This window comes from Lissotriton helveticus, chromosome 2_1 (assembly GCF_964261635.1).
Source record: "Lissotriton helveticus chromosome 2_1, aLisHel1.1, whole genome shotgun sequence".
NCBI classification, from domain to species: domain Eukaryota; kingdom Metazoa; phylum Chordata; class Amphibia; order Caudata; family Salamandridae; genus Lissotriton; species Lissotriton helveticus.
In genome coordinates, this window is record NC_136059.1 from 951,413,521 (window position 1) to 951,440,134 (window position 26,614).

At 42.9% G+C, this 26,614-nt stretch overlaps 1 protein-coding gene across 2 annotated transcripts in view; it reads right to left on the minus strand.

Annotated features, from left to right (window-relative positions):
• Nucleotides 1-26,614, minus strand: part of DAPK1 (death associated protein kinase 1) — a 615,679-nt gene that overhangs the window by 185,307 nt on the left and 403,758 nt on the right. For both annotated transcript variants that reach the window (XM_078675702.1, XM_078675704.1), the window contains 7 exons: nucleotides 19,257-19,386; nucleotides 16,187-16,235; nucleotides 16,066-16,092; nucleotides 15,462-15,614; nucleotides 15,106-15,151; nucleotides 6,354-6,443; nucleotides 4,681-4,773 (listed from right to left, as the gene is read on the minus strand). In XM_078675702.1, the coding sequence (XP_078531828.1) occupies nucleotides 4,681-4,773; nucleotides 6,354-6,443; nucleotides 15,106-15,151; nucleotides 15,462-15,614; nucleotides 16,066-16,092; nucleotides 16,187-16,235; nucleotides 19,257-19,386 (588 nt within the window). The remainder of the gene's footprint in view (nucleotides 1-4,680; nucleotides 4,774-6,353; nucleotides 6,444-15,105; nucleotides 15,152-15,461; nucleotides 15,615-16,065; nucleotides 16,093-16,186; nucleotides 16,236-19,256; nucleotides 19,387-26,614) is intronic.

Consider the following 26,614-nt stretch of genomic DNA (forward strand, 5'->3'; position numbering starts at 1 on the left):
TTCTTTTTTAAATGGGTTGAACTCCTGGTTAGTATCACTTGCCACCACTTCCGAAAATCACAAGCTGCCACTGGACAATAGGGGTGGAGTCTTTCTCCAGCATCATCGCTGAGAGGGTCTGGCATGGATTTTCGTGCTGGATTGGAAGTTGGCTGCGGTGTCTGAGCAGTACCTGAACTTGGTTCAATAGGCACAGGTGGCGCTGAGGGAGGTCTCGCTGGTAGTAACCAGACAGGAGGCCTCCGCTAATCCTTGGGTTCTGAAGGCACACCAGAGGGATCTGGATGAGTGCCAGATTTGCAACAGGGTGTCTCAAAAGGCCTCACAGTTTCACGAAGAGAGACTGGGAGTGAGACTGTAAGGCAGCCTGATGTCCTTGCGACTGGTCAGGCTGAGAGTGGCCAAACTGGACCGAATCCTGCTTGGCCTCCTTGTGCTTCTGCTCCAACCACAGGTTACAAGAAGTCTTAGACCACAAGGACCTGTCATAGGAATGGCCCAGAGAGTGGGGACAAGTCCACACCCTTGACTTTGAAGTGGGAGGAGGACATCTGAGACTTCTTTTGGTGTTCAATGACATACATTTTTTGCGTTCCAAGGCCACCCTCTGATTCAGGGGGACACTCCTCACATGACTTGGAGTTGGGCTCTGAATCCAAACACCAGAGGCTCACCTCCTGGGGTTCTGTCAGACATTAGTCTGCAACAGTCCCTATACGGCTTGCCTACTGTAGAATAAGGAAGGGACATAGATTACTTGTACACTGGAAAACAAAATCGAAATTTGCAAGAAAAAACTTGTCAACTGTCGAGGAAGAAGTTTAGAGCGAGTACACAGATTATATGCGGCTACACTGTAATTGTGGCGGAATGTAGTTGATGCAGAGCCACACGGCACAATCTACCAGTGCTTGTGAGCAATGCTGTTTAAATCTTCTAGATCCAGTCTGGTGCCTGGTAATATTCTAATGGTGCAGTTATAACCCCTTCCATGCTCATGACGAGCTCAGCTAGTCATGGCATATACCTCTCAGGTGCTCATGACTAGCTGAGCTCGTCATGACCACACCCGTTTTCGTTGCTGTCCAGCACAGCAGGGGAAACTACCATGCAGCGATGTGGTTAAAGATCCATCAGAAAAAGTGAAACTAGTTAAGGGCGTCCAGACAGATGCTGCTGTCATGGAGGCAGTTAATAAGGACGACATGGGAAACGGTATAGAAATCCACAGACAGATCGAGATGGAGCAGGGCTGCCGAAGCTCCCTGATCTAGGATGCAGTGGATGTCATCGGTAGCGGTGATCAGAGATTGAAGAAGGAAGTTTGGGAGAGGCAGAGAAGATTTTGAAGGGGGTGGCAATACAATTAAGTGAGTGGGAAAGCCATTTGTTGAGGCAATTAACCACAGAAGAGTTGTTTGAAGAAGGGAAGGGGGTAGGTGGTGAGAACTTTGCTGAGTTTGACAGAAAAGATAAGCTTTAAGGATCTGGAGGCGACGGCTTGTTATCCCAGGTCAACCCCAGGAACTGGTAGTGAAAGCAGAATAATGCAGGTGAGTAAGAAGGGATCCGATCATCTCACTGGACAACTATGGAGCAAAGAGGTCTGGGAAGTTAGAAAAGATTGGTCCGAGGTATATGTTCTGCCGAGTGTTAGGTGCCAGTGACTAATTTTCTGGAGGCTCAAAACGGCATGTCATCAAGAAGTATGCACTAGTTATGCTCTATGGGCATGTCTAGATAGAAATTTAAATGCCCAAGGGCGATCAGGTTCAAGTATTAAAGGACAAAAAGTGGCAGTACATCTGCGAGTTTGGAACTGAAGCCTTTTGCTCTGGACGGGCTGGCTATAAAGGAGGCTGCTGGAGAAGTGGTGGTACTTCTCAATGGCGAGTTTAAAAAGGAAGGTACTCTAACTAATCGTATGAAAAGATGTCGAGGATGAAGAGAGTGAAATTGTCTTTGTAAATAATGGGGACTCTACTGCCAGGTTTACAGTATCTATCTTGTCTGGAGATTTTATATCCAGAGGGTCCCACCGTGGCGATATCCACATCGGTGGAGTTGTTGGACCCAGTCTCAGGGAGGAGGAGTTTGTCCAGGGAGAGACAGTGTAAGAGGTCACACAACTCGACCTGATGTTTAGGAAGGGATTGACTATTAATACAGAGGCCTATTAGGTGTGAGTGTGTCCCAGTTTTATGGGTGTGGTGGCGGCCCAGGTCGGCCAGATGTAAGGGTAGGATGGCTGCTGGGGGCCACACAGCAAGACAATTTGCACCTGCGCAACTGAAAGTGCCCTCTAGTTTGGGAGGGTGGGTCTTGGTGCAGGTGAGGTCTGAGCTCATGTAGGAAGGCTAAGGGTACATAAGGCAGCATACCTTGTTGGTGGGCTTGGGCCATGGGTTCTGGCACAGGGCAAAGTTCGGGTGCAGACAGGCTTGTCATAAGTGCACCTTTAGTATTTCAGTAGAGCCCTTATTTAGAGCTTCCATGCTGCAGTTGCTGCAGTTGCCGTTTAAGGCCCCTAGAGGGGGTTAAACGGAGCTCCAGAGGGTGGAAGATAGGGGAGCAGGCACCAAGAACTGGCTTGTCCAACAGGGCAGGGTGGGCGGACCTGGGTAGCAAAAGGGCCATAGAGAGAATACAAGTGGTGAAATAAAAGAGCTAAAATAATAATGTTCGAATAAACAATAAAGGAGGCCAGGCTACCCAGGAGAGAGGAAATAAAAGGAGGAAACAAGCATACAGAACAATAAAGTAAAATTAAGACCCAAGAGTCTAAAAAGGCCAGGCAACTCTTGGTCAGAGGACCGAGTTTCGGATATTACAAGAAAATTAAAAGCGGGTAACTGTGTTCAAGGTAGTTCTAAGCAAACCGGGCAGCACAGGCAGGTTCATCCAGTGACACATTTTAATTTCATCAAATGGCAATTTTTTTCAATTAGAAAAAAGTTATTAGGCTCAGGCGACATTTTGTTGGTACGATAGAATCTCACACAGCTTTTGTTATCGAAAATGACCAAGAATACGTCATCACGCCACGTCACATATCTGAGAATTAATTCAGGTTAAAATCCTATTGTGGAAGCACAAGAACAATGCAAATAGAGAGAATGGAAGTCACTGTTTACGTCATATGCAATTTTGTGCTATTTTATTGATGTTTTTAAAGCAAAATTCGTCCTCTTATTCAAAAGGTCCACGGGCCTACAATGCCAGACCGCTATATATGGAAGAGCGAGCAGGTATTTTTTTTTTTTAATTCTCTTAAGCTTCCACTAATATCCATGCTATATTTTAAGCCTGCAAAAGTATTCTTAGGAAATGTGCCCCCAATACCCTTTAAGAACCCTGATTTGAGTATTCACACCCTCCAGATGCATAAATAACGTCCACCTGGCTTCTCTTCCACGATAGTAGTCATGCATTTTATTTCAAGATTAATTGGCAACAAAGGAAATCCAGAGCGCTTGTGACAAATTACTTTGCAGTAAAAAGACCCAGGTGGAAAGCGCACGTTTAAAAGAATAAATGAAACTCGCACACACACTATTACACATTCGATCACCCTTTTCCAATAACAATGGAAGTCAAGGAACAGCCCTTGTGTGCCCTGCAGCATAAGGGAAATCACCTTGGAGCAGGTTTATTTACAGCGGTCATTGTGGGAACACAGACCTAATTTCCTGAGTAAAATCAATGCCAAGATTCAGCAGCAGAAAAAAGCCATACTGAAGCCCTCAGCGTGCATTTCAGTGACCTTGGTAGAGGTCAATCGCTGTCCACGCTGCAGGGATGATGGTTTTAAAGTTAATCACAAGTCAACCTACCATTGGGCTTTCACGCTACGTTTTTTTGCGACATGCTTCACAAAGTCAAGAAAATCATAATTCTGAGGAGCCAGAACTGTGCTTAATTTGAACCAGTGATTTCCAGTGCTCAGTACCGGAACTTAATTGTCAACACTGAAACTAATGACAGTTTGCCACATGGTGGTGCTGATTGCCCAATTTAGAGATGATCACAACAGCAATAGTTCATTAATTCAGTATACATTAAAAATTACTAATAGCTGCTGCCCATGCCATTCTTATAACATTGGGGAACTGGAATAGTCTGAATAGTCACATTTGTAGGAGTGTGAGGTTTAACAGTGTGTTGGTATTGTCATTGGCAATGTTGGTAGGGGCAATGGGTAGTGCAGGCTGCAGTGGCCTCCTGATGAGGGCCCTGGCACCTATTTCTACAAATTAAGCACTGAGCCAGAGAGTAAATAACTTGCACAGTGGTATGAATTACACCTGCCCATTGGTCTAGGTATTTGAAATAGAACGAACTCATCTTCAAAGGCTTTACAGAAATCTTGTCTATTATAGCAGGAGCATCTAAATAAAGAGGTGCAGTACATATCAATATGTTTTGACCAAAATGTAATGGAGGGGTAGAAACTGCTGATTTTTGCACACTCTCAATATTTACAAGCTAAAGCGCATTGAGACATTGTTACATTTTAAAAATCCACTATTATGGTCCAGTGTCAAAGCTGGGACTGGAACCCAGATCTCCAGGATCCAAAGTCAGCGGAACGGCAACTAGATCATAACCGCTCCCCTGTGGAAATTGCATGCTCAGAAAACTTCCAACCTAGTAACTCGAAAGTGAAACCAATGAACTCACCAGCGTATCGTCGCTTCTCGCAACGCTCATGTTACTTCTGGAGAGGAAGGACCGAGATAGTCTTTGGCACAGGGATATTAAGCGCACAGATTGCTTTAAAGAAAAACAAAATGCATTTTAGAAATTGCACAAAAAAAAAATGTTTTAATCATTTTTATTAATCAGTGGTAATCGTGAAAGAACCAGGAAAGGTTACCTTGCTCATGAACCCGTTTGAATAGGGAAATAGAACAGCAAGAGCAGATAAATGTAATTTGCACACCATGATTTGCCTCTTCCTGGTCCACATACAGAACGTGCTTAGAATTACCTTGAATATTAGTAAAACTTAGTAGCAGCTCGTGCAATTATAATGATATTGCAAATTTGACCTAAATCATCAAGGGGTCTTTACAATTTAATCTGATAAATGGAAATATGAAAGTGAACGACAATTACATTTAATGCAATAATAACTCTTCTTATCCTGAGTGAGGATACAAGGTGTATGTCGATTCTGAATGAGTTAGAGTATTTTTGGGTTTAGCCCAGGAATGAGTGAAAAGGACGGGTCCTGTTGCAGTATCCAGCCAGCATGACTGCACCATAACTCTAAAAATCAGCCTGCAGTCTTGTGAAAGTTCACAGTTACCTTCTTCTGAATGGCTAGGGGTCTGGACCCCTTCCTGGATCTAGAAGTAGCGAACTGCTGCCTCTGGCCTTGTGCCTCTGCTGTGTGTGCTAAATGGGTGGCAGGAGGGAATGTCTGCAGACATCAGCCCCAGGCTGCAATACAAGTCCGATGTCTCTCAGAGGGCCGCCACTTCCTTGTGCTAGGTGGGCACACTAACATGACCTGCATGCATCCGTCGGGTGATTCCTTGTATAGGTGATGCATTATGCTGGGTGCAGAACTGCAGACTGCTCCAGAGCCACACATCCGCATGCGTTGCTGACTGGCAATAGGGATGCTGGCTTTTATAAAGAGTGTCTGACTGCTGGTGACCAGGCAGATTTAGTGTGACCCTTGTTTTTCGGGGTACAATCGACTGGCAATTGTACTCCTGACTTGAGGCAATAAGAGAGGTGTGCTCAAGAGGAGTCCTGGACCCACACATGTCGTAGTCCGCAATTACACAGCACGACTGCAGGCCCATGACACACAATAAGAAGAAGGTACCTGCATCGCTGCGATTCTTTTTTGGGCACAGGTTCCCATCTGGTCATTTCTACAATTAGGTAAGCCTGTATTCATCAATGCTGCCCTGTGTCTGTTCTACACTATGCTCACAGGAAGTGATGTCCAACACCCACAAATCCTGGAGCAGGGTCCTAATGTCCAACCTGAGAGGTGTAAGAGTGAGCTTGGCGAGGAAGTGTTTAGTGGTTTAGAGGATAGAGGTCGTGATTCTTGGGAGAGAGCAATCCTTTCTCTCAAATTTGTAAAATTGAGGATTCGAAGACAGACATTAACGATTAACAGTTCAGGGCAAGTAAAGGAACGAATGCATTAATTTATACTTTTGGCATACTATTAAGTCACCTTAAAACGCTGTAAGCGTGCATCTAGGAAGACTTTGAAAACAGCAGGTTATTAAGGCTTCTGTGATTTAACTTTGAAGTCATGCGACATTCACAACTTGAGTTCGAACACTTCAGTAATCAAAGTTTGTTTAGTGGTGGGCAACATTTACCTTCCATTTTCTACGCGCAGCAAACTTCTTGAACTTCTCCATGTTGACAGCGGAAGCTTTTCTACTAAGTGCTTGCTGTGTATCCTTCGGCTGAAAGATAAGATACAAAGAAGTTACTTTTTAAAGTAGGCTGTAAAAAAGAAATTATCAGCACTACCTAGACTCTACCTAGACTCACCTGTAACCATCCTGCAGGAAAACTAATTTCATAAAGGATGCAGCTAAAATATTCCAGTTACATAATCCATCATTTTTATCATGGTGAAACAAGCAAAGTACAAGTATCAGGAACTCCGAAAAACAAATAAGAAAAAAGTGAAGTCATAAAAACAAGTACAGGCAAAGCCAACAGCAGCTCAGTTACAAACTAGTGGTGATGGCTTTGCGAAAGCCGCTGGGCATGCTGAATTTGTATTTCAGCTGTGGCCCGCTGACAGGAGCCAGGGAGCTGGCAGGTGCGCCGCGTCTCATCAGCGGCCAAGTGTGCGGACAGTGCTTGCTGGGGACGCCAAAGGCTAATCCCTGTAATTGATTCAATTTGAGGGAAAGGCTACTGGGTGTCACCAGCAATTCATTTCTTTTGAAGTGACCCACTGTATCTTGCAAGGGGGAAATAAAAAAATGATTGGCTTTGTATACGTGTATGAGATCAATATTGACAAGAAGTGTGGTCATTGAGTATTTTTCAGAAGTAAAATAAGCCCCATATCCATTCCAATACAAGCACTTCCTTGGAGGCTGAAGGATAAATCTGATCAAAGATGCGATTGACAATGTCTCAAGCCCTGTTTGAAAGGTGCTTACCTAAACAAGCCAATGGGTGCTTGGTGCCTGTGTACAGTATACAAAATGTTGGCTTTGTCAAATCTCAAACAGATTGGAAAAAAATCAAGAGGTCTGAAAATAAATAGACATTATTTAATTTAGCGCTCTAAAGGGAAGGGTTATTTTATTTTAGTATCACTATCATAACAGTATTGTATCTTAGTATCACTGATTTTGCCTTAATTGTGATGGCTTCTGTTGATGATCTCCAAGCAAGGTGAAAGTTCAACGAACGTAGCAATGCCAGGCTGAACTCCAAAAGATGCAAGAAAAGAGAAAGCCAGAGGCTGGGCCTTCTCTCCTGCTATACTACACATATCTGAAACATCCCCTGAGTTCATAACCACCATACTAAACCTCACCTTCAAAAAAGACCCAGCTCTTCAAGCAACACCTTCAAAAATTAAACTTACCAACTGGCCCCCTCGCACGAGACTCCCTGCCTCCCCCACCATCAACTCTCTCAAAAATTATTCTCTTCAATTATTTCCAGACAGTATTTGTCTACCTGGTTCCCTTTTCCTGTTGAAGAAGCCCAACCCCCTCCCCTGCTCCAATTTGTACCCTTGTTCCCTTTGCTAAATAAGACAACGCTCTCCAGGCAAAACTTCCAATTCGCTACAGGCTAATGGCACACACAGCCCTTGCCCTCCAGCTCTTTAACTTAGAGCATAAGTCCTCCCTATTCTGTTCCTACCTCCCAGCTGCTGGTCACTTCTCTCTTCTCTTCTCTACACATCCTTGCCATCTTGCTACACAGCGAAGCCCTTATTGTGGCTGAGTGAGCTAAAGAATGGTGATGGATTAAACCCAGATCAGTTGACTGGGGGTGAGTGTTTGATTTGCTCAAATGCTCCGTCCATCATCCCCTTTTGTATCGCTCTGTTCGCCCTAAGCTGGCAGGGTATGCTCAGACGTGAGTCCCTTGCTCACTTGGCCACTGGATTCAAGATAGCCTGGCTGATGAGGATTTTGAATCCGAAACCGGTCCCAGGATGCTTGTTTCCGGTCCAGGAAAGACATGGCTTGGCAGTTCGGGCTAGACTGTTCCCATGAGGCACAGGGTCAGACTGATTTGCATATGGCCATGTCTGAACTGGGGTGGCTGAGTGAGCTAAAGAATGGTGATGGATTAAACCCAGATCAGTGGACTGGGGGTGAGTGTTTGATTTGCTCAAACGCTCCGTCCATCATCCCCTTTTGTATCGCATTATTGTACAGTGCTCCTTTGCTTCACACTCATAAGTTAAACACTTACAGAATGACATGCCTACGTTACCTACTGCCTAAACTTCATGAAGTCATTAACCACTTGGCTGCTATGCGTTTTCCCCCCCGGTGCTGGGATCCTCCATTTTCCATTATTCATGACGAGCTGGGCTCGTCATGAGCGTGCGAGGAGGCTACACCATGACGAGCCCAGCTCGTCATGAGCGTGGAAGGGGTTAAGATAATACCTATGCATTGTATGCAACAGGTTTTCATTGATAAAGAATAGACAAAGTATTTGGAGAGTTCGATCACTGTCAAATTCTAGAAGCTGTAGGGGAGCTTCACTGAGAAACGTATTGGATTGCTAGGAAACGATCTGTTAAAACACCTATGAATAGATGGTAATATTACGTAAAGAGGTTTCAGCAACTGTAGAAAATATAAGGTATTGTATAAGATGTTCACAGACTCAAGCTGGGTCATATAGTTTATAGTACTGAGACCCGATGCAGGTTACCGTGCGCTACTTTGGAAATTCATTATTGAGGGGCTTGTTAGACATATGAATAGCGCCTATTAGTGAGGTGGCAACTAATCGTTCAGCCAGGTGGGAAACAGCAGGTAGTACAAATCAGACAAGTTTTAGAGTCTACGTGAATATGAACTATAAACATTTTAATAACATTGGACTCAAAGGAAAGAACCATCTCAGGCTTCTGCCATAATTGCTCTTGATGAGAAACATAAATTGCTACTTTACACTTGGCTATTTTGGGGATCTGGGAGGCAGAATGAGAGTGGAGGTAGATACTGGGGTTGCTGATGGGAACCAGACATAATTGCTGAGATTTACTGTAATAAGTACCAGGTAAAAAGATGTAATAGTGCGGTAAATCTCACCATTTAAAGGGCTGACTGATGATAGTTTGCTGAACAGTGAGGCGTACAATTTAACGAATCATTATTTGGCATGCTGTGCTGACAAACAGACTGGCTAGCAGCACTAACAGAACAGAACCAGCAGCTCAAGGGAGAGGAGGAAGCAAAATGGAATACATAAAAAGCTTTCTGGAAATATCACTGAGCAATAAAAGGTCACATGAAATATATATGATGCCTTCTGTATACAAGGCATCAGAGACCTAGGCTGTGGAGCAAACATATCTATAAATCTAGATCCCTGCAGAGAGAGCTATTTATAACTGCCATGAACCAGTCAATGTTATGCTAGAGGCACTATTGTAAATGCATTATGTATTTATCATTTTTGTGCATTAATAATGTGCAGTAGGCAATTTTACTGTAGATTCCACATGCGCAGATTAATTAATTTAATGCATTAATTTCCTTCTAAACGACTTTCCTATGTGTACAACTGTGTTTTTCGAGTGCATGTTAAATAGGTCACATTTCTGTGTAAAAAGCCATTTTAACCAAGATGGAAGTCATGTCTGGTATTCTTTCAGGGCTTTCTCCCCTGCACCCATCCTCTCCCCACAGGCTCCGCAGCACAAGTCAAGCTGACGTACTAGAATATGTTTCACTATTATTATTGTTCTGCTCAGGATGATCTTTCTTAAACTCGGATGCAGCTGTCAACATAATATCTGTTTCTTTCCTTACACATATTCAAATAGCATGACACTGTAAATGTAACTTGTGTGCCTGAACATCTCAGGATGGCATTGGCATAGTGGTTGTTGAATAACTATTAAAGTAGTGGAATTGCACTTAGAGGTGTTAAGGTAATGTGTCATTTATTTTTCTCATGGTCTGATTTGCAGAAAAGCTTCACATTCACTTACATCATGATGATTCTGCAAAAATTCTCATCTATGCAAGAATTTTGCATAAGAACCCTCAATGTTTGGGCTAAGCAGAGATTTTTAGAAGACTTTCCTGTTCTATTAAGGATGCTGTATGATTACATTCAGATTTTGCTGCTCATTCAGACTTATATTTTCTGCTTTTTACAAACTTTGTATAACTCTGCATTGGAATGCTTTAATGGCATTGACTACATGCAGTTTATTTTTGAATTTTGTAATAAAATCCATCTAAATGATTAATGTACTGTATTTTGATTGATGTTGTTTTGGGAGGTGCCTTAATGTGGGGCCACGTTGCCTAAAGAAACTGAGTGATCAAGTAAATTATGGGAAATCTTACTGAACTTTTGGGGTGTCTACAGTTTGGGGTACGCCGTTGCCCCACTGCTCTGAAAGCAGTCGAAAAAATAAAAAATTAAATGATAACATTGTTAATATAATTTTATATTTCCAGCTACGGGGGCCGGGTTAGGGCGGGGCTCGTGTCACGGGGTAGGAGTGGTGGGCACTTAAGTGTGCATGACGGTTTGGCCGGCCAAACTGTCATGCAAACTTTGCATGTTCCCCACCAGGCTGTAATGCACAGCTTAGTGGGGAACATGCACTGGCTCCCACTGCCTGTCTGAGCGCCGAACCACGGTGCTCAGACCAATCACAACGCTGCTGTCATGGTGACATCAGCGTGCTTAGTGGCGCCTGTGTGCTTCCTAGACTTTTCACGGAGATAGTAACAGTGGAGGAGAGACGGTGTTGGCGGCGTGCAACTTAGAGGTAAGTGGTTTTTAGTTTATTTTATTTTTCAACCCCCCCTCCCATTTTCTGCCAGCCGCCACTGAGGCATAATAAGATGATTCTTCAGGCCTGCCTTTGCACAGAGGAATAATGATGTTCGAACCCCCCAAAAAAAACTTTTCTTGAAGTTTCCGCTGTCTTTGCATTCCATGAGCACAGCTGAGGAATGAAAGTGTCCCAGAGTGGCGCTCTCACTCCTCGCTGAATGAATAACATTAAGGTGGGCGTTTGAAGGCGGAGTGACATTAGAAAGTTCAGTGGACACAACCCCCACTCAGTGGTTATACTACAATACGCCATTATTTATTCTGCCTTTCTTTGCATGCAGCAAATGTTCAGCAGCATTTCTAAATATTATAGCGGCATGCAGTGTATTTGCATCCATGGGTAACGAAACCTAACGGAGAGAGCAAGTAATACCTAGGCCTGGGTGGTAAATTCTGTTCCGTTCGCAGAATTTGCGGAATTTGGGTAATTTCGCGTTCCGCGGAGAACGCAAAATTGCCCAAAATTCTGCGTTCCGCGACTTTGTGAAATTTTTTGCTTGTTCGCGTTCTCAAAAGCGTGTTCGCAAGATATTTCCCCCGAGCAAGCAAACAGCGATTGTGAAAAGTAAAAAAGCATCGCGAACAAGCAATTCCGCCTGTTCGCGGAATTTCTGCGTGTTCGCAGAGATTTCTGTCCATTTCGCTGAGATTTGCGTAACGCGATTACGCAAATTCCGCCCACCCCTAGTAATAACTAAATAACCTATTCTACAATGAATGGTCACGTGGTTTGCTCACACTCGCAGCTGCCTATTACTTAATACGCAAATATCCCAAAATATGACTGTGGGGTGCCTGTCATCGGCTTGGCAACTTGTCCCTCCAAGCACACTGCGCCCCGGCTTGACATGCTCTTTTCAATTCAGAAGGTGTCCATGGATTCTGATGCACACATGGAGACTGCTCACATTTTCGTTCTGTGCAACCTGTCAGAAATAGCGTGTCCGTCACTGATGTGTGGTTATTTTACCCAGTGAGTTGAAGCGCAGGGCCACATTTTGAAATCAATGGGGTGAACTCCCAGAGAGTGCCAGGTTTCATTGGCTTGGCACACCTTGAAAGAATTTGAATATGATTGTGTACCCTTTGAGAACCTTTGGCTTTTTAGAGAATTGTGTTTTATACACTATTTGCTTCCATGTAAAAAAAAATCTCAGGGAGAGAACAGCAGAGGCTCCTCCATTAGGGCAGAGGAGTGTCGCCCATCCTGCTGCCAGCGCAGTAAACATGAAAAATAAATTGGAAATAAAATCATTTTATTACCATTTTATTTTTCAATGCAGCCGGCCAACCCGAGCCAAATGTTGGGGCAGGGTCATTCCTGCTGACTGGCAGCAGGGGAGGAGGAGTGGTGAACACTCCAGTTTAAAGTGTGCATGTCACTTTGGCCAGCTGACTTGCGACGTCCAGCCTGACATGCACAATTTAAACCACTCCACCCCGAGCTGTGTTAGAAAGCTGGGTGAAGAGCAGACATAGGCTTCCAATGCCTGTAGCAGTACTGAGCCAGCCAGCTCCAACCAATCCTGGAGGTTCTCTCATGCTGGTTGACAGCATGAGAGCAGTTCCGGATTAGGTAGCGGAATCGTCTCAGAGATCCCTTACTACCTTTTTGCCATGGACTGTGGGCCCGGAGAGGAGTAGGTAATTATGTTTTTTTATTTAGAATAGTTTTACTTATTTTTACACAGTCAGGCTGTGTGAGAAACATGCACTTTCTTCAGCCTCCATTTCAAAGCTCTAACTCATGGCCCGTTTTAAACACTGTTCATAATGGATCACGATTGAGAGCTCTGGGGTTGCGCCTTAGGGCATTCCTGGAGTATCTGAAAGTGGGTTGATAAGATATTTGCCCCACCACTTTAAAAAACATGCAGCCACCACTGTAGGAGAAGAGGCCTTGCTTACTACAACTCCGGGCAAGTATTACATCCCGCCACTTTCAAAGATAATGCCACCACCCTAATATAGGTGGTTTCTAAAATGACACTTGTCTCGGTTGTGTTACACTAATCATATAGTTATTACAGTATATCAGTAATACCAATTATTGTACTGTCTTCAGGGTTAACGTCATGTGGCAAGGTCCCAGAGAAATTCAGGGTCAAAGGTATTATGATATCACTTCCTGGATGTCACTAGGATCAAAGAGAGTGTGATGTCACTTCTGCTACCCCTGGCATTTTGGTTCATTCGTCGTCCATGAATGTAGTACGGTCATTGTGGTCTTGAGTGGGTTACATATTTGTGTCCTTAGTGGACCACTGAAAACAGATTTTTATTACATCTTCGTTAAACCACTAGTTTCTATGGGGGAGAGAAGCCATTGGTTGCACAATAGAAAGTACCTATTAATGCCTTTGCATTGCTATATGTCCCAACTCCATCTTCTGCGTAATATTTACAGAACATCGGCTGCAAGAAGACATTGATATAGCATGTATTCACTTACTTTAAAGACTTTTACAGCATGAATACTAAATCAAGACAGTCCTTCTCTTTATACCATTTTTTCAACACTCTCCCCTACTTCACAGTTTATTTATCCACCAATATTTGCAACAAAATATTAATACTACCTTACCAGTCTCTTCTGTATTTCACCTAAATGCCAATTAGCACTGCTGGGCGAAGAGGAGGGCAGAGCTACCGCATGTATCATAGTACCATGTTTTCCTTAACCATAATGTCGTGAAATGCCTACACCCATTATACGGACACATTTCACCTGATTTATACTAACCAATTATTTAGATGCCCATCTACCTACCAAATGGATCTAGGACCGTTTAGCAACTGACTCATCCATTTCCCCCTTTGCCAGCCCTCTCACTGGCCATGGCTTCACTATTGGATCAATCGCAAACCGGTCATTCTTCAATAGAAAAGTCTTCACATCCAGTACCCTCCGCAGACAGAGCTGTGCATATGCACAACTTTACCATTCACATCTCATGATCAACCTCAATTATCTTTTTCCTCTTCACTCACTTGCACTCCTATATTCTTTCTGTCTCAACCCACTGCCTATTAGCTGGCTCAGCTTATTATACTTTTGGAACTTCATAAAACAAAGTGCCTCACAAGAAAAGTAACCTCTAACACTATATTCTCTATCCACATCTACTCCTGCTCTGCGCTACACTCTGCAAACACAGCTAGAGGCAACTTCCGATTACATTCTACACAGTATCAAATGACTTCCGATCACATTCTACACAGTATCAAATGACTTCCGATCACATTCTACACAGTATCAAATGACTTCTGATCACATTCTACACTGTATCAAATGACTTCTGATCACATTCTACACTGTATCAAATGACTTCTGATCACATTCTACACAGTATCAAATGACTTCCGATCACATTCTACACAGTATCAAATGACTTCTGATCACATTCTACACTGTATCAAATGACTTCCGATCACATTCTACACAGTATCAAATGACTTCTGATCACATTCTACACTGTATCAAATGACTTCTGATCACATTCTACACAGTATCAAATGACTTCCGATCACATTCTACACAGTATCAAATGACTTCTGATCACATTCTACACTGTATCAAATGACTTCCGATCACATTCTACACAGTATCAAATGACTTCTGATCACATTCTACACTGTATCAAATGACTTCTGATCACATTCTACACTGTATCAAATGACTTCTGATCACATTCTACACTGTATCAAATGACTTCTGATCACATTCTACACTGTATCAAATGACTTCCGATCACATTCTACACAGTATCAAATGACTTCTGATCACATTCTACACAGTATCAAATGACTTCTGATCACATTCTACACAGTATCAAATGACTTCTGATCACATTCTACACTGTATCAAATGACTTCTGATCACATTCTACACAGTATCAAATGACTTCCGATCACATTCTACACAGTATCAAATGACTTCTGATCACATTCTACACTGTATCAAATGACTTCCACTGTTTAAGAAGAAGCAGTTGATATAAACAATAAGCACTGAACAAAATTGACAGTAAAAAATGAAAAGTATACCTTGATCCATGGGTGGTTCAAACTGTCTTCAATCGTCATTCTTCTCCTTTCATAAATAAAGAATGGGTACAGTTAGACAACCTTAAGCACTGGAGGCATAAAAGAGGATTTATATCAATCCAGTGTGGAAGGATTCATATCATACTGCAGGTCTTTAGAACAATTTGGGATAACTGCAGAGAAATCACCAGCCTTCACATAACAGATTTTCTTTATCAGAGGCAATTGCAAGTGGTGTTAGATGAGTAAGTTCATAAATACAAGACCACATTTTGGAGTCACGATTAAAAATTGTTATTCCAATTCAGAACCAAAGACTTTAAATGACTTAAGAAAACAATTGCAATGTCACTCACTTTGGATCCTTGACGAGAAGTCTCCGTATAAAATCTTTGGCTAAGTTACTGGTATTACTGAAGAACTCATCATCAAACTCATAGTTCACAGCAGACACATTCGCCAACGTCTCCTGTTTGGATTCGCCCAGAAACGGTGATGCCCCGCTTAAGCTGTAAACAGAAAAAGGGACAGCCTTCTAAACGACTTGCACTCATGCTTTTAATAATGAGGAAGAACAAACTACAGCCAAATACAGATGAAACCTACTCAAGCATTTCCCAATTCCCCAAGAACAAATTAAAGAAATCTAGAGATGGAATCCACTTATGCCAAGGTGCTAAGCCAGCTGATAGTACTGAAGGTGGTGTAGGCAACTGAAGCTACCAATTTGTCACAGTATCAATGTGCCGGACTTAAAAGAGGACCACTGGCACACAGCATCAAGTCTTATGGTGATCTGGCAATAAATGCATTCATATTTTGTACGTGAAAATGGAAGTTCTATTCACATTTATTACAAACATGAAAAAATCTATCCTAATGAACACAAACATTTCACGATTTGCTTTGGGGGGAGAAGTTATCAATAAAAGGGCATACTATGAAATCCTTATTACTTACAGAATATACGTTATTACACCAATGCTCCTAGGGATAAAAATAAATAAGGTCAAGTTAGTTTGGTATTGCTCATTGCATTTTTCTCTGAAACAGGGTAAAAAAAATCAATATGCCAACTTACCACATATCCGCATCAAGACTAAGTGGTTCATAATTTACAATTTCAGGAGCTGCAAAAAAGAAATAAGCAATCAATACACAAACATAATCACGGTGAGATGCCATGTAATGTATCCATTCCCACCAGCAACACTCTTGCTTGGACTATGTTCAACCAAAACATGAGCCACCTCCCAATTTTTTTTTTAACACCTTGCATGCTCATGACGGCACCGTGCTCCTGATGAGCTTAGCTCGTCATGAGCAGTGGAACGCTCCCAGGCGGGGATAATTCTCCTGCTGTGCTGAACGTTCCACGAAAATGGGTGCGGCCGTGACGGGCTCAGCTCGTCATGAGCACGGGAGCACTGTGCCTCATGATGAGCTGAGCTCGTCATGAGCATGGGGGCGCTGTGCGCGCCCTCCCGCCGCCCCCCCAGCACAGCGGGGGAATTACCCCCACACCGAAGGGGTTACATTAATTCTTGGATGTTACAGCACACAATGTATTAATTCCATTGTTCTGATCTTAAGGCTACACCTAGAAATTCTATAATTGTAATATGTTGCCTTATTTTATATTTTGGGTACTGGAGCCACAGAATGTTTGCATCTTTACCACAAAAGGAAAGTCATGAAACCTTTTGGTTTAGGGATAGCAAAAAAAACACATATATGTCGCTTATAGTAATACACTATAGCCCTATTACGAGTTGCACAGAAATGGTGGGCTGTGAAGACCATACACAATTACTGCTACCAGCAAATAACGCGCTGGCAATACTGTGTAATGCTGCTTCCTTGCCAGAGAAAAAAAGTCACAGCAGCCAAAGCCTCATGCGTGGTTATTGCTTGGAATTAATGACCGGAAAAATCGGGTCCAGTGCTTCCACACCTTTGGAAAATTGGGTGTGGGAACTCAAGACTAGTCTTGGAAAGGTATTCCAGCTAGAGAGACTGCTTTGCCGGGCTCGTAATCAGGTTCTGTGAGTCAAAACTACTTGGAATTAAACTGAAATTTCAAAGTACACCCATTGGGGCACACAATATTCTACACTTCAGGAAGAGGTTTTTTCCTTAATGCTGTATCTCATCGGAAAGCTAGGTCTTCAAAGTTTAGGACATTCGATGCAGCCTAGGTATATGTTCTACTCAGTCTGTGGCTTAGTGGCTACACAAAAGAGCTTCACAAGACTATTTCTTCGAGTGAATAACAGACCAACCGCAGTGACTGGGGCAAACCAAGCCACATTACTGGGGAGGGGTGAGGAAGAATAATAAGCATGATTAGGGTTTTGATGCAGCAAAAATGCAAGCAAAATGTAAAATTAGGATATTGACATGACTATACAAATGTAATCATTTAAAAATGACATTCCTATTTTGGTAATACTAGTTCAGTAATGTGCAGTGTAAGCAAAAATAGTCTCGCGCTATGCAACAAAGAGAATGAAGAGGTTATGGTTAAACCGAAAAGGGGGGGCGGGGTGTGGAGGTCTATCCTTCAATCCTTCGAAAGAAAAACATACTATGATATGCAGGTCTTACTACACCAAGTTGTTTTGTGGGAAGTTGGCTTTGTTTTTTACTTGGTCAGTAAAGAAATACAATACTTCTGGGTCTGAGCAGTGTAGCAGTAATAGCAGCAAATAGTTGGAGACAAGGATCTCATACAGTGGTACGTGGTAGTGGCTGAGACAGAGATAAGTAGTAGGAGTGGCTGCGATCATGGAGTATGGGGATTTAGAGTAGAACTTGTGATGGGACGAGTAAGGATTAGAGAAGTAAACGATGTTAAAAGTGAATAAAGGGGGAAAAATCATATAGAGTTGAAAGTGTGGTGAGTGGGAACAATGTAAGTAGAAAGAGTATGTGGGTGGTTAGGTAGTTTACTCAGTGAAAACAAACTAAAAAAGCTAATTGAAGATGGTGCTTACGAATACCTTTATCGGACAAACAAATATTCAAGGACACAAATAATGTTGGGATGACATTGTAAAACTCAGGCAGGGAGAGATACGACCTTGATCATTTTCTTTGTCCCTGGCTGTCCCTTTACATAAACTTTAAAGAGGAGGGTGTAGCTCGCCCCACATGAACTGCTGATATATCAGGTATTGGTCTAGCCGGATTCTATTTCTGTACACCGGAATCAATGATGAATAGTCCAGTTTTAGGTTGAAATCGATACAATGGGGAATCCTCCTTTACTGGTGGGTTCCATAATCCACATGAAATAACACAATGGGTGTAGTAACAAAAACATGTCATAAGGCTTTGAACTCGATGCCCACTAGAGCAAAGTACAAAAATTAAATCAAAGCATTCAGATATGAAATACAAGAGTTTTGACTGGCTTGCAATGTTTAGTGAATTGTAACAGGAACTGTCTCATTTCTAGGTTTACACAACAGACTGGAAACCAAACGCCATCTTCATGTTTTGCACCCGATTCACTTAAAATAGCAAATTAAATATGCACTTAAAATAGCAAATTAACTATGTTGTAGGAAAATATTTTACAGGATCCCACTCCCGGAGTCAATCGTACAACTGTGTGGCTTTCATTCTGTATATCCGTACACACTTTCCTAATTCTTCTAGCTTTCCACTTTCTTCTCTTTCCCTCGTGGATTATTTTTCCCCTCTTAAATTCGATTTGTAAGTTAATTTGTGCTTACTTTTCCAGACTCTCCGCCTAATTCATACTTTTTCCAGGGTTAAATTCAATATTTATTCCCCTTCTCCTTTACTTTACTCTGCTACTTCTCTTAGACTATAGAAAAAGATTGTTATTGCTAAGTAAATTATTGTTTTCTCAGGCTTAATTGGTCGAGAAGCTAATATTTGAAAAAACTAGAAAACTACAAACGTTATTGGTGGATCATCTATGTATTCACTCATCTGCTCTTTCAGCAGGTACTGGGTAAGGATACTGCTCACTTTTAGGCATCCTGTGGCTGTGACGTGTGTTTTAAACTGACTTTTCCATTATTTTTACATTTCCACAAAGACATTCCACTTCAGAGACGTCGGTAAGGATTAAGCATATAAATCATCCAATGAGTGCGTTAAATGTACATCTCACTAACCAACAAACTCGGCCGTCCCGAAGATGTTCTTAAATTCACTCCCTGAGTCAATCTTGTGAGCCAAGCCGAAGTCTATGATCTTAATGCGAGGCTTCGGCGAACTTCTGTCCAGCAGCATGATGTTTTCAGGCTTTGAAAGAAAGACAATTCGAAATTCATAAACACACAAGCAAGCTATGCATTTGTTAATTTTAAAATAATATTCACAAGAAAAACAAAAGTAATAGCACACAACACTGAACTGAGTAGGATTCCACTGAGTGGCACACAGGAAAAGAAAATATATGTCTGCGCCAGATAACGCATGGTCATTTCATGCCAATATTTTTCAAAGTTTACTAGCCCTCCTCTTAGTCTTTGACTTTAGAGGACTCTTCATGAGCAGTTCAAAGTGTTAATTTTGAAATTCAAAGGAGAATCCGTGGTTCTATCAACGTTTTGCTTTGTAGTGGCGAGTGCTTGGGACCGAAATGTCCACTGCATGGTGACAGACATGCACCCATGCCATGGGTGTCCCAGCTGCAATGATCTCTGAATCCCTAGTACCGATTGTTGATCATGGATGAACACAGATCATGTGTGTGTGCCATGACCTAGGCCTGTCTCTCAGTACTGCAGTCTGTTTAGACTGGGAGGGAGGCGCAAAGCACTACCCTTGTGAAGGTAGGGGACTACTGCCTCTGCCTGGAGTTAAGTGATACAAGCACAGTGGTGGCAGTATACATGTTTGGTGTCACAGAATTGAGGCCTACTAACCAGCTCATGTAAAGTTATGTGACTGTGTATGTAACTCATTCTTGGTGTGCATGGTTTGCATGCAGTGCTGGATTTCGCGTGATGCTTGCATGCGTGCTGCATAGCATGTGTGGGCCTGTGGATAATACAGGACTTGCAGACTTGTGGTTTCCTCTTTGGAAGCCCAAAGTCTGGAGAGGTGAGGACTGCAACCCCCAGATAGCAAAGTGTATATTGCTGGCATTCTTGAGGGTTGTGGGGGACCACACACACTGAAGAGATAGAAGCTGAGCAATCTCTGTGCACATCAGAGGTTGCTTTGATTCCAGGAGTTACTGGTCAGTGGGGCCTGGTATCATTGCCAGGATGGTAGTAGAACTGATAATGTTAACATTACCAGAGAATATGAAATAGAGGAAGACTTGGTCCTTTGAACTTCAATGGATGTATTACAGTGGAGGCTGACAGCCATGTGTGATCCCAGATTACTCCCTAGGTCTGTGTTGTGGGTCATCTAGAATTGGAGACACTCCTGCTGTGGCAGACTGTCCATTTGGCAAAGGGTAGTGAAGAGAAGAGATCATTGCAAAGGAGCGGACAGCCGAAACACAAAATGTAATGGCCAGACACTAAATCACAGATGTGTGTGGATTTGGACTATGAAGGTGTGAGCATGAACCCCATACTTTGGTGAACTGCACAATCTCATCACAAGAGGAATGTCACTAACACTTTTTGGCTGCTTTAGCTAGGACTGTGGACAAAGGTCTGCCAGGCTCCCTGCTGGTTGAGGAGATATCACCCAGGTTGTCACGACAATTTGCCATGATCCTGGAGCACCAGCCCTCCTGCCTAAACCAGAGCACCCTGGAGGAGGAGGTTGCTAAGAGTCTGTCTGCTTGCCACGACCCACGAGTCCTGTGAGAAGGGAGAAAGTTACTGGAGGCTGCCTGCTCACCAAGATCAGCGCACTCTGTGAGGCGGAGAGTACCAAGTGCCTGTCTGCCTCCCAAAAACAGTGAAGCCCTGTGAGGAGGAGGAGTGTGTCTGGAAGGTGTGAGGCTCAGTAAGAATCCTGCCGACTGGATCCAAGTGAGTAAAGTGTGAGACTGGTCAGCTCGGTCAGTACTGCGGCAGGAGTGAGGGCCAACTGTACCAATCCTGCAACATCAGAAGTCCCCCTGTATTGCCAAGAAAAGGGACCACAGTTAAGTTCAGGCCATTGAGTGTGAGCGCCAGAGTCGGCAACTCCTGTGTAAGCAGGTAGGGGGCAGCTTTGGAGTGCAGACCGTCGCCACAGTCAGAAACCCCTGGATGACCAGAAAGGTGGCTTCTTTGTAGCGTGGGCCGCATCTGTGTGTACGGTTAAGTCAGCAATCCCTGTATTGCCAGGATGGGGGCCACCACAAAAACCAGGCTATCGCTCATGTGTTGGCCAGGGTCAGGGACCCCATGTGACCATGACAACAGAGACGTTGCCCTGGTTTGTTGTGCCAAAGTAGTAGGGATGGACACATAAGATCTTCATCACAGCCGAACACGGCCGTCTGACATAAACGCTGGCCTTTCACAGACTGAGGAGGCAGCTAAGTCAGCAAAGATATACAGCCAGAGGTTGCAGGCCCTCAGTAGGCTCACAGAGGGGAGTCATGGTCTCCCCAGGTTAACAGTTGCCATCAGATTGGCTAAGAGTTTCAGGCTGTTGGGACTGCTGGGGACTTGCATGAAGTTAGCAACTAGATGAACCTGAACTCTTTAAGAATAGGAGCTTAGGGTACATTGGGTAATTGGGATTGGCAATGGGGTGCATCTGAGACTCGCCTCCAGTATGCAATGGGGAACAATCACCAATACCAGAATGGACCAAGGGTCTTTGGGGTTCAGTCCAGAAGAGCGGTAGCACGCTGAACTTAAGATGGAGGTGAGGATTATTTAGGGTGTCATATATGCTTTATACATTTATATTACTCAGTTTTTCATAAATGCTTGTATTTGACTGAGCAATTCACTTAATGCTACTACTGTCTGTATGTTGAGTTACGAGCTCATCTTGCCTAACACCTACTTCCCACAAAGAATCCTTGCACTGCTTGATCTGTGCTGCCACTGGAAGTCAAGCGCTGGTCGGAGTAGCACTTATCACAATTACTCAGGACCCATAGTAGGTCGGGACCCGGGACCATCAGGAGTAAAAGTCCTCAACTACTCCCACCCTGTGGCCCTCTGAAAGGGGTTCTGAAAATGAGCAAGTCCTATGGACCTGTTAAAAGTTTAATTTGCAATTTTCTTATTGCGCAGACTAGCCTTAACCATCCACTAGTAAGTAAGTAACTTTATTAACTGTGCGATTACTTAAAATCTTTACAGTATAAAACACAAACAACCACTATTAAGAAGCCAACACTGCAGTAAAAACGAATATTATTCCGAGTACAGTAGTCGCCAGGGAGAGTTGTTGCCCCTCAATTGTTATTCTCGCAGTATGCCCCAGTAGTGTCTGTCTAAACTCCAACCTAATGAGTAGATTACCTCAAGGCCTCTCATTTACTCCATATCATTATGAAGGTGTACACCTTGAAGACTACCAACTAACATTTTTATTTTAAAAAAATTGCATTTTAGTTTATTTTGTATCTGCTTTTCATTTGCTGCCTTCACTGTTGGACAGTGTTTGAATGAAAATGCAGACTCTCATCGGATGAGCATTTGCCTTAAGCTAGTGTTTCTATATCCATGCTGTCCACTGTGCCTCATTGCCTGTCTAAGAGTGTCCTCAACCTGGTCACGTGAATATTCAGATAGGTGGCTCTTGCTCCGTTTTCCATTTACTTCCTGATATTGATACAAATATATTTGAGAGAAGGTAACATTTTGATGTTTGATGTCTATCTTTTTTGGGTGGTCAGTGTACCTTGACAGCAGTCAGCTTCATGACAGGGAGGTTTCAGAAACTATGACACAGCCAGGCAGAGGACACATCAGACGCTCTTGACAGGGGCCAAGTCTTATCAGGGATCGCCGCAATTGCGGACTCATTTCACTTAGCAGGAATGGCATTAATGTACATTTTGAATCAGTACAGTCAGAACACAAATTAAATCAATTTATAAATGTCATACAAAGCACTGTGGGCATACATTCAGGACCTGCCACTTTACAGTTTTTTAGATATAATGTTTCCAGTTTCCATAGACATTAGTGCTTTAGATACTGAGCAGAAAGCAATCTTGTTACAAGATGATGAAAAGGGTGGAGTGGGGAATTAATTCCCCAATTTCAGTAATGTACAGGACATAATCAAATTCATGAAAATCTTTCTTGATGGTAGACGTACTTGCAACCATCAAATGACCTGCATTTGTCCCTCATGCTCTTAACATACTGAGGGCTTGAATGATCTTAGAGGGTACCCACGCTGTGCTTCTTGTGGCTACGCTGATATAGATGTGATGTGCATGCATAATTTTTTTTAACTGATAGACAAGTATTTTTAGAATCTAAAAAGACTCAATATTATTCCTAACAAAGGGTGTCATTTGAAAATATTAGTACATTGGCTCAAAATATATACCTCAAAGGCATCCTAAAATTATCATATTTGGCTAACCCCTATTAAAATACTCAGATTTCTTGATCAGAAGCTCAATGTGTTCATTGAACCACCTTAATACACAGCCATGTCAGGAGTTCACAATCGGATGCTGTTACCACACCGTGGGAGCTGGTCAGTTTACAGCACCACCATTCCAGAAAGGGATTAGTTTAAAATAACTGTGACAAATAAGCTACCAGAGTTCAGTGCATGCTGAAACAGCAGTGACAGTGGTTAGAATCAGCGGCGGCACCTCTGCAATAGCGGAGGAGCGTCTCCCTATTGGCTCAGCTGAAAAAATAAAATAAAAGATTTTACTACTGTTTCATTTTTCAGCTGCGGGCTCTGAGCAGCGTGTGCAGGGAGGGGCCGGGCCAGGCCATGGGAGAGGGGGGGGGGGAGAGGTAGTAGGAGCGGTGGTAGATGTGTACTTTTAAGTGCACATGAGTTTGGCCGGCTATCTCAAGCCGGCCAAACTGGCATGCGCACTTATGTTTCTCCAATACAGCCGGATTGGAGCAACAGCACAGACTCCCAGTGCCTGAGTTAGTGTTGATCCAGCCCACTCAGGCCAATCCCCACGCTGCTCATGCTTGAGAGCAGCAACAGTTTTGATGGGAAGTCGTGATGCTGTTTCAGGGAGTCCTGGGACCAAGAACCTGCAGCAGATGATCGCGAGGCTACCTGTAGCACCAGGAAAGTGTTTTTATTTTTATCATTAACACCCCCCCCCCTTCACCGTGCGCTCCTCCCGCGTGTTTCCCACTGGCCCCCTCACCCCCCTTTACGCCACCTCCACCGGCCCACCAGTATTTTTCTGTGTCAGCCACCACTGGTAAGAATTGTAGTGAGAATTGAAGGAAATACCTTCGTTCCCAAGATGGCTGAACACTGTCGACCTTTTGGCCAAAGATTTCACAACAGGACTATGAATTCCATCACAGTTTATTCCGAAATCCATATTGAGTTACAGAATACTAATTTTCAATTACCCAAATGGTATTCTCACAGCCTACCTAATTTTCTATCTAAAAATGAGCAAGACGATTTCACACTTTTTTTTATTCCTTGAGAAAGCTTCACAGATTTTCTGGTTGAGATACTAGCAACCTTTTAATCACCTGGCATTAAAGGCTACATCCTTAAGCTTCATTGTCATATTAATGGTATAAATTGGGGGTATCAAGTTAAGACTTGTTATCCTCTAGTTTAAGCATAACATTTATGAAATGTTTATTATTTATTTTTGAAGTGACACGAATCAATCCCTTATATAAATTGTTGCATAGTCCTAACTGTTTGAAAGGGTTTCTGTGTTCAATAACTTTATTATTCTGTGATTTTTCAAAAATATTTTTTGTGTTTATTTATTTTTATTTAAAAGGTTTTATATAGCGCTACTGGACCCAACAGTATCAGAGCGCTTTACAGGGTACTGAACACATCATGAAAAAGAAAATCAATAAACGGCAAACGGCGCGGAGCTGACTTTTCTGTTTTTTTAAATTCCTTAGGAAGAAAGGACACACATTTAAGTAAAATATTTTCCGCTATAGGACTGGTGTGAAGAGCACGTGAACTAGGCCACCCTTCAAGAGGAAGGGTGACTAAATGTCTGCATTCCCAAATCATGAAAGGCAATGCTGCATAACAAACCAAGACAACCACTACAGATGTTTGGATACATGTTCTTATATCCAATGCAGAAGAAAATCGGGCTGACCCTTTTCCACTAGAAACTTTGGTACCTAAGCCTAACTGGGTTCCAATGAGTTATTTCAAAATGAAAACGAATTGTGTATAGTGCCAACTCCAGTTCTAAAGATCAATGGTTACTGATAAGTCGTGCAGCGACACAGATGAGCACAAAAATTAAATTAAAGTACTAAGGGCATCAAAGTCCTGAGGCACAAATAAACATGAAGATATGAATGGACATTCCCAGGTGTGGACATCTTGGTGGTTTTGCCTATAAACACAAGATGCAGACCAAGCCTAAAAAAGCAAAAATGCGTACAGTTGACTTCAAACTCACGAAGAGAGGCGTTTAGTGGGCGGGTGACACTGCACGGTTTGTGCAGTTTTAAACTCATTAGCGCTCGCACAGAGAGCCTCAACAGTACAGGCCATGAGTTAACACGTCCTTATTAAGCACTCGCTATCATCACAACACAATGAATGTGTAACTCAATGTTATGCATCAACTGACGTTTAATGCCAATGATGCCTAGATAAAATACACAACTGCCAACGGTGGTGATGCAAGTAGGCGAACCTCTATTAGAGGTTCTTGCTTATTTTATCTGCAGAGCAGCACGAATAAAAAAAGTATGCGTACCACATAATTTGTGTTCATACTCCATCCCTACTGTCGCACTATCACACATGCTCTTTCAGCTTCTCCATACAGAGGTGCTTCTAAAGCAGGTACTGAATTCTGCACCAGCCAGTGAGCTTGAGGAGATAGTCTCATGATGCTACTTCCTGTAGCAGAAGATTTTCCCCAAGGAAGGACAAACAGGAAGACACCTTTCGAGCTGGGGACGACCCGCTCGTGATCACCACCATGACTGTTGTCCTTCCGCTCACTTCCTTTCAGCAGCTGGAGGAGAACACCTCAGCGTCATATAGCTAGTAAAGCACGCCAACGATCCCTACAACCATCTACTTCTGCAATTTTCACCTGCTTTTAACGGAAGAGTCAGCAGCAGAAGGGTCCTTCAACAGGCGTGAGAGAGACAAGACCTCTACAGCGATTCTGACAGAGGTTAACTTAAGAAGAAAGTAGTTTTTTTTCTCAATGGAACCAAACAAATCTGTAGTAAACAAAATCTCAGCGAGGGAGGTGTCATCATAGCAAGGTAACAAGTTCTTGAAATATTGCTAAATACGACCATGAGTGTGACGTTTTAAGTACATATTTAACACAAATTACTTTGGAATGCTGCGTCCAACAATTTTTTACATCAATATCTATAAGACCAGGAGAGAAGATGAGCCTTAGAGGCTTTGCATGAAGCACATTTACCCA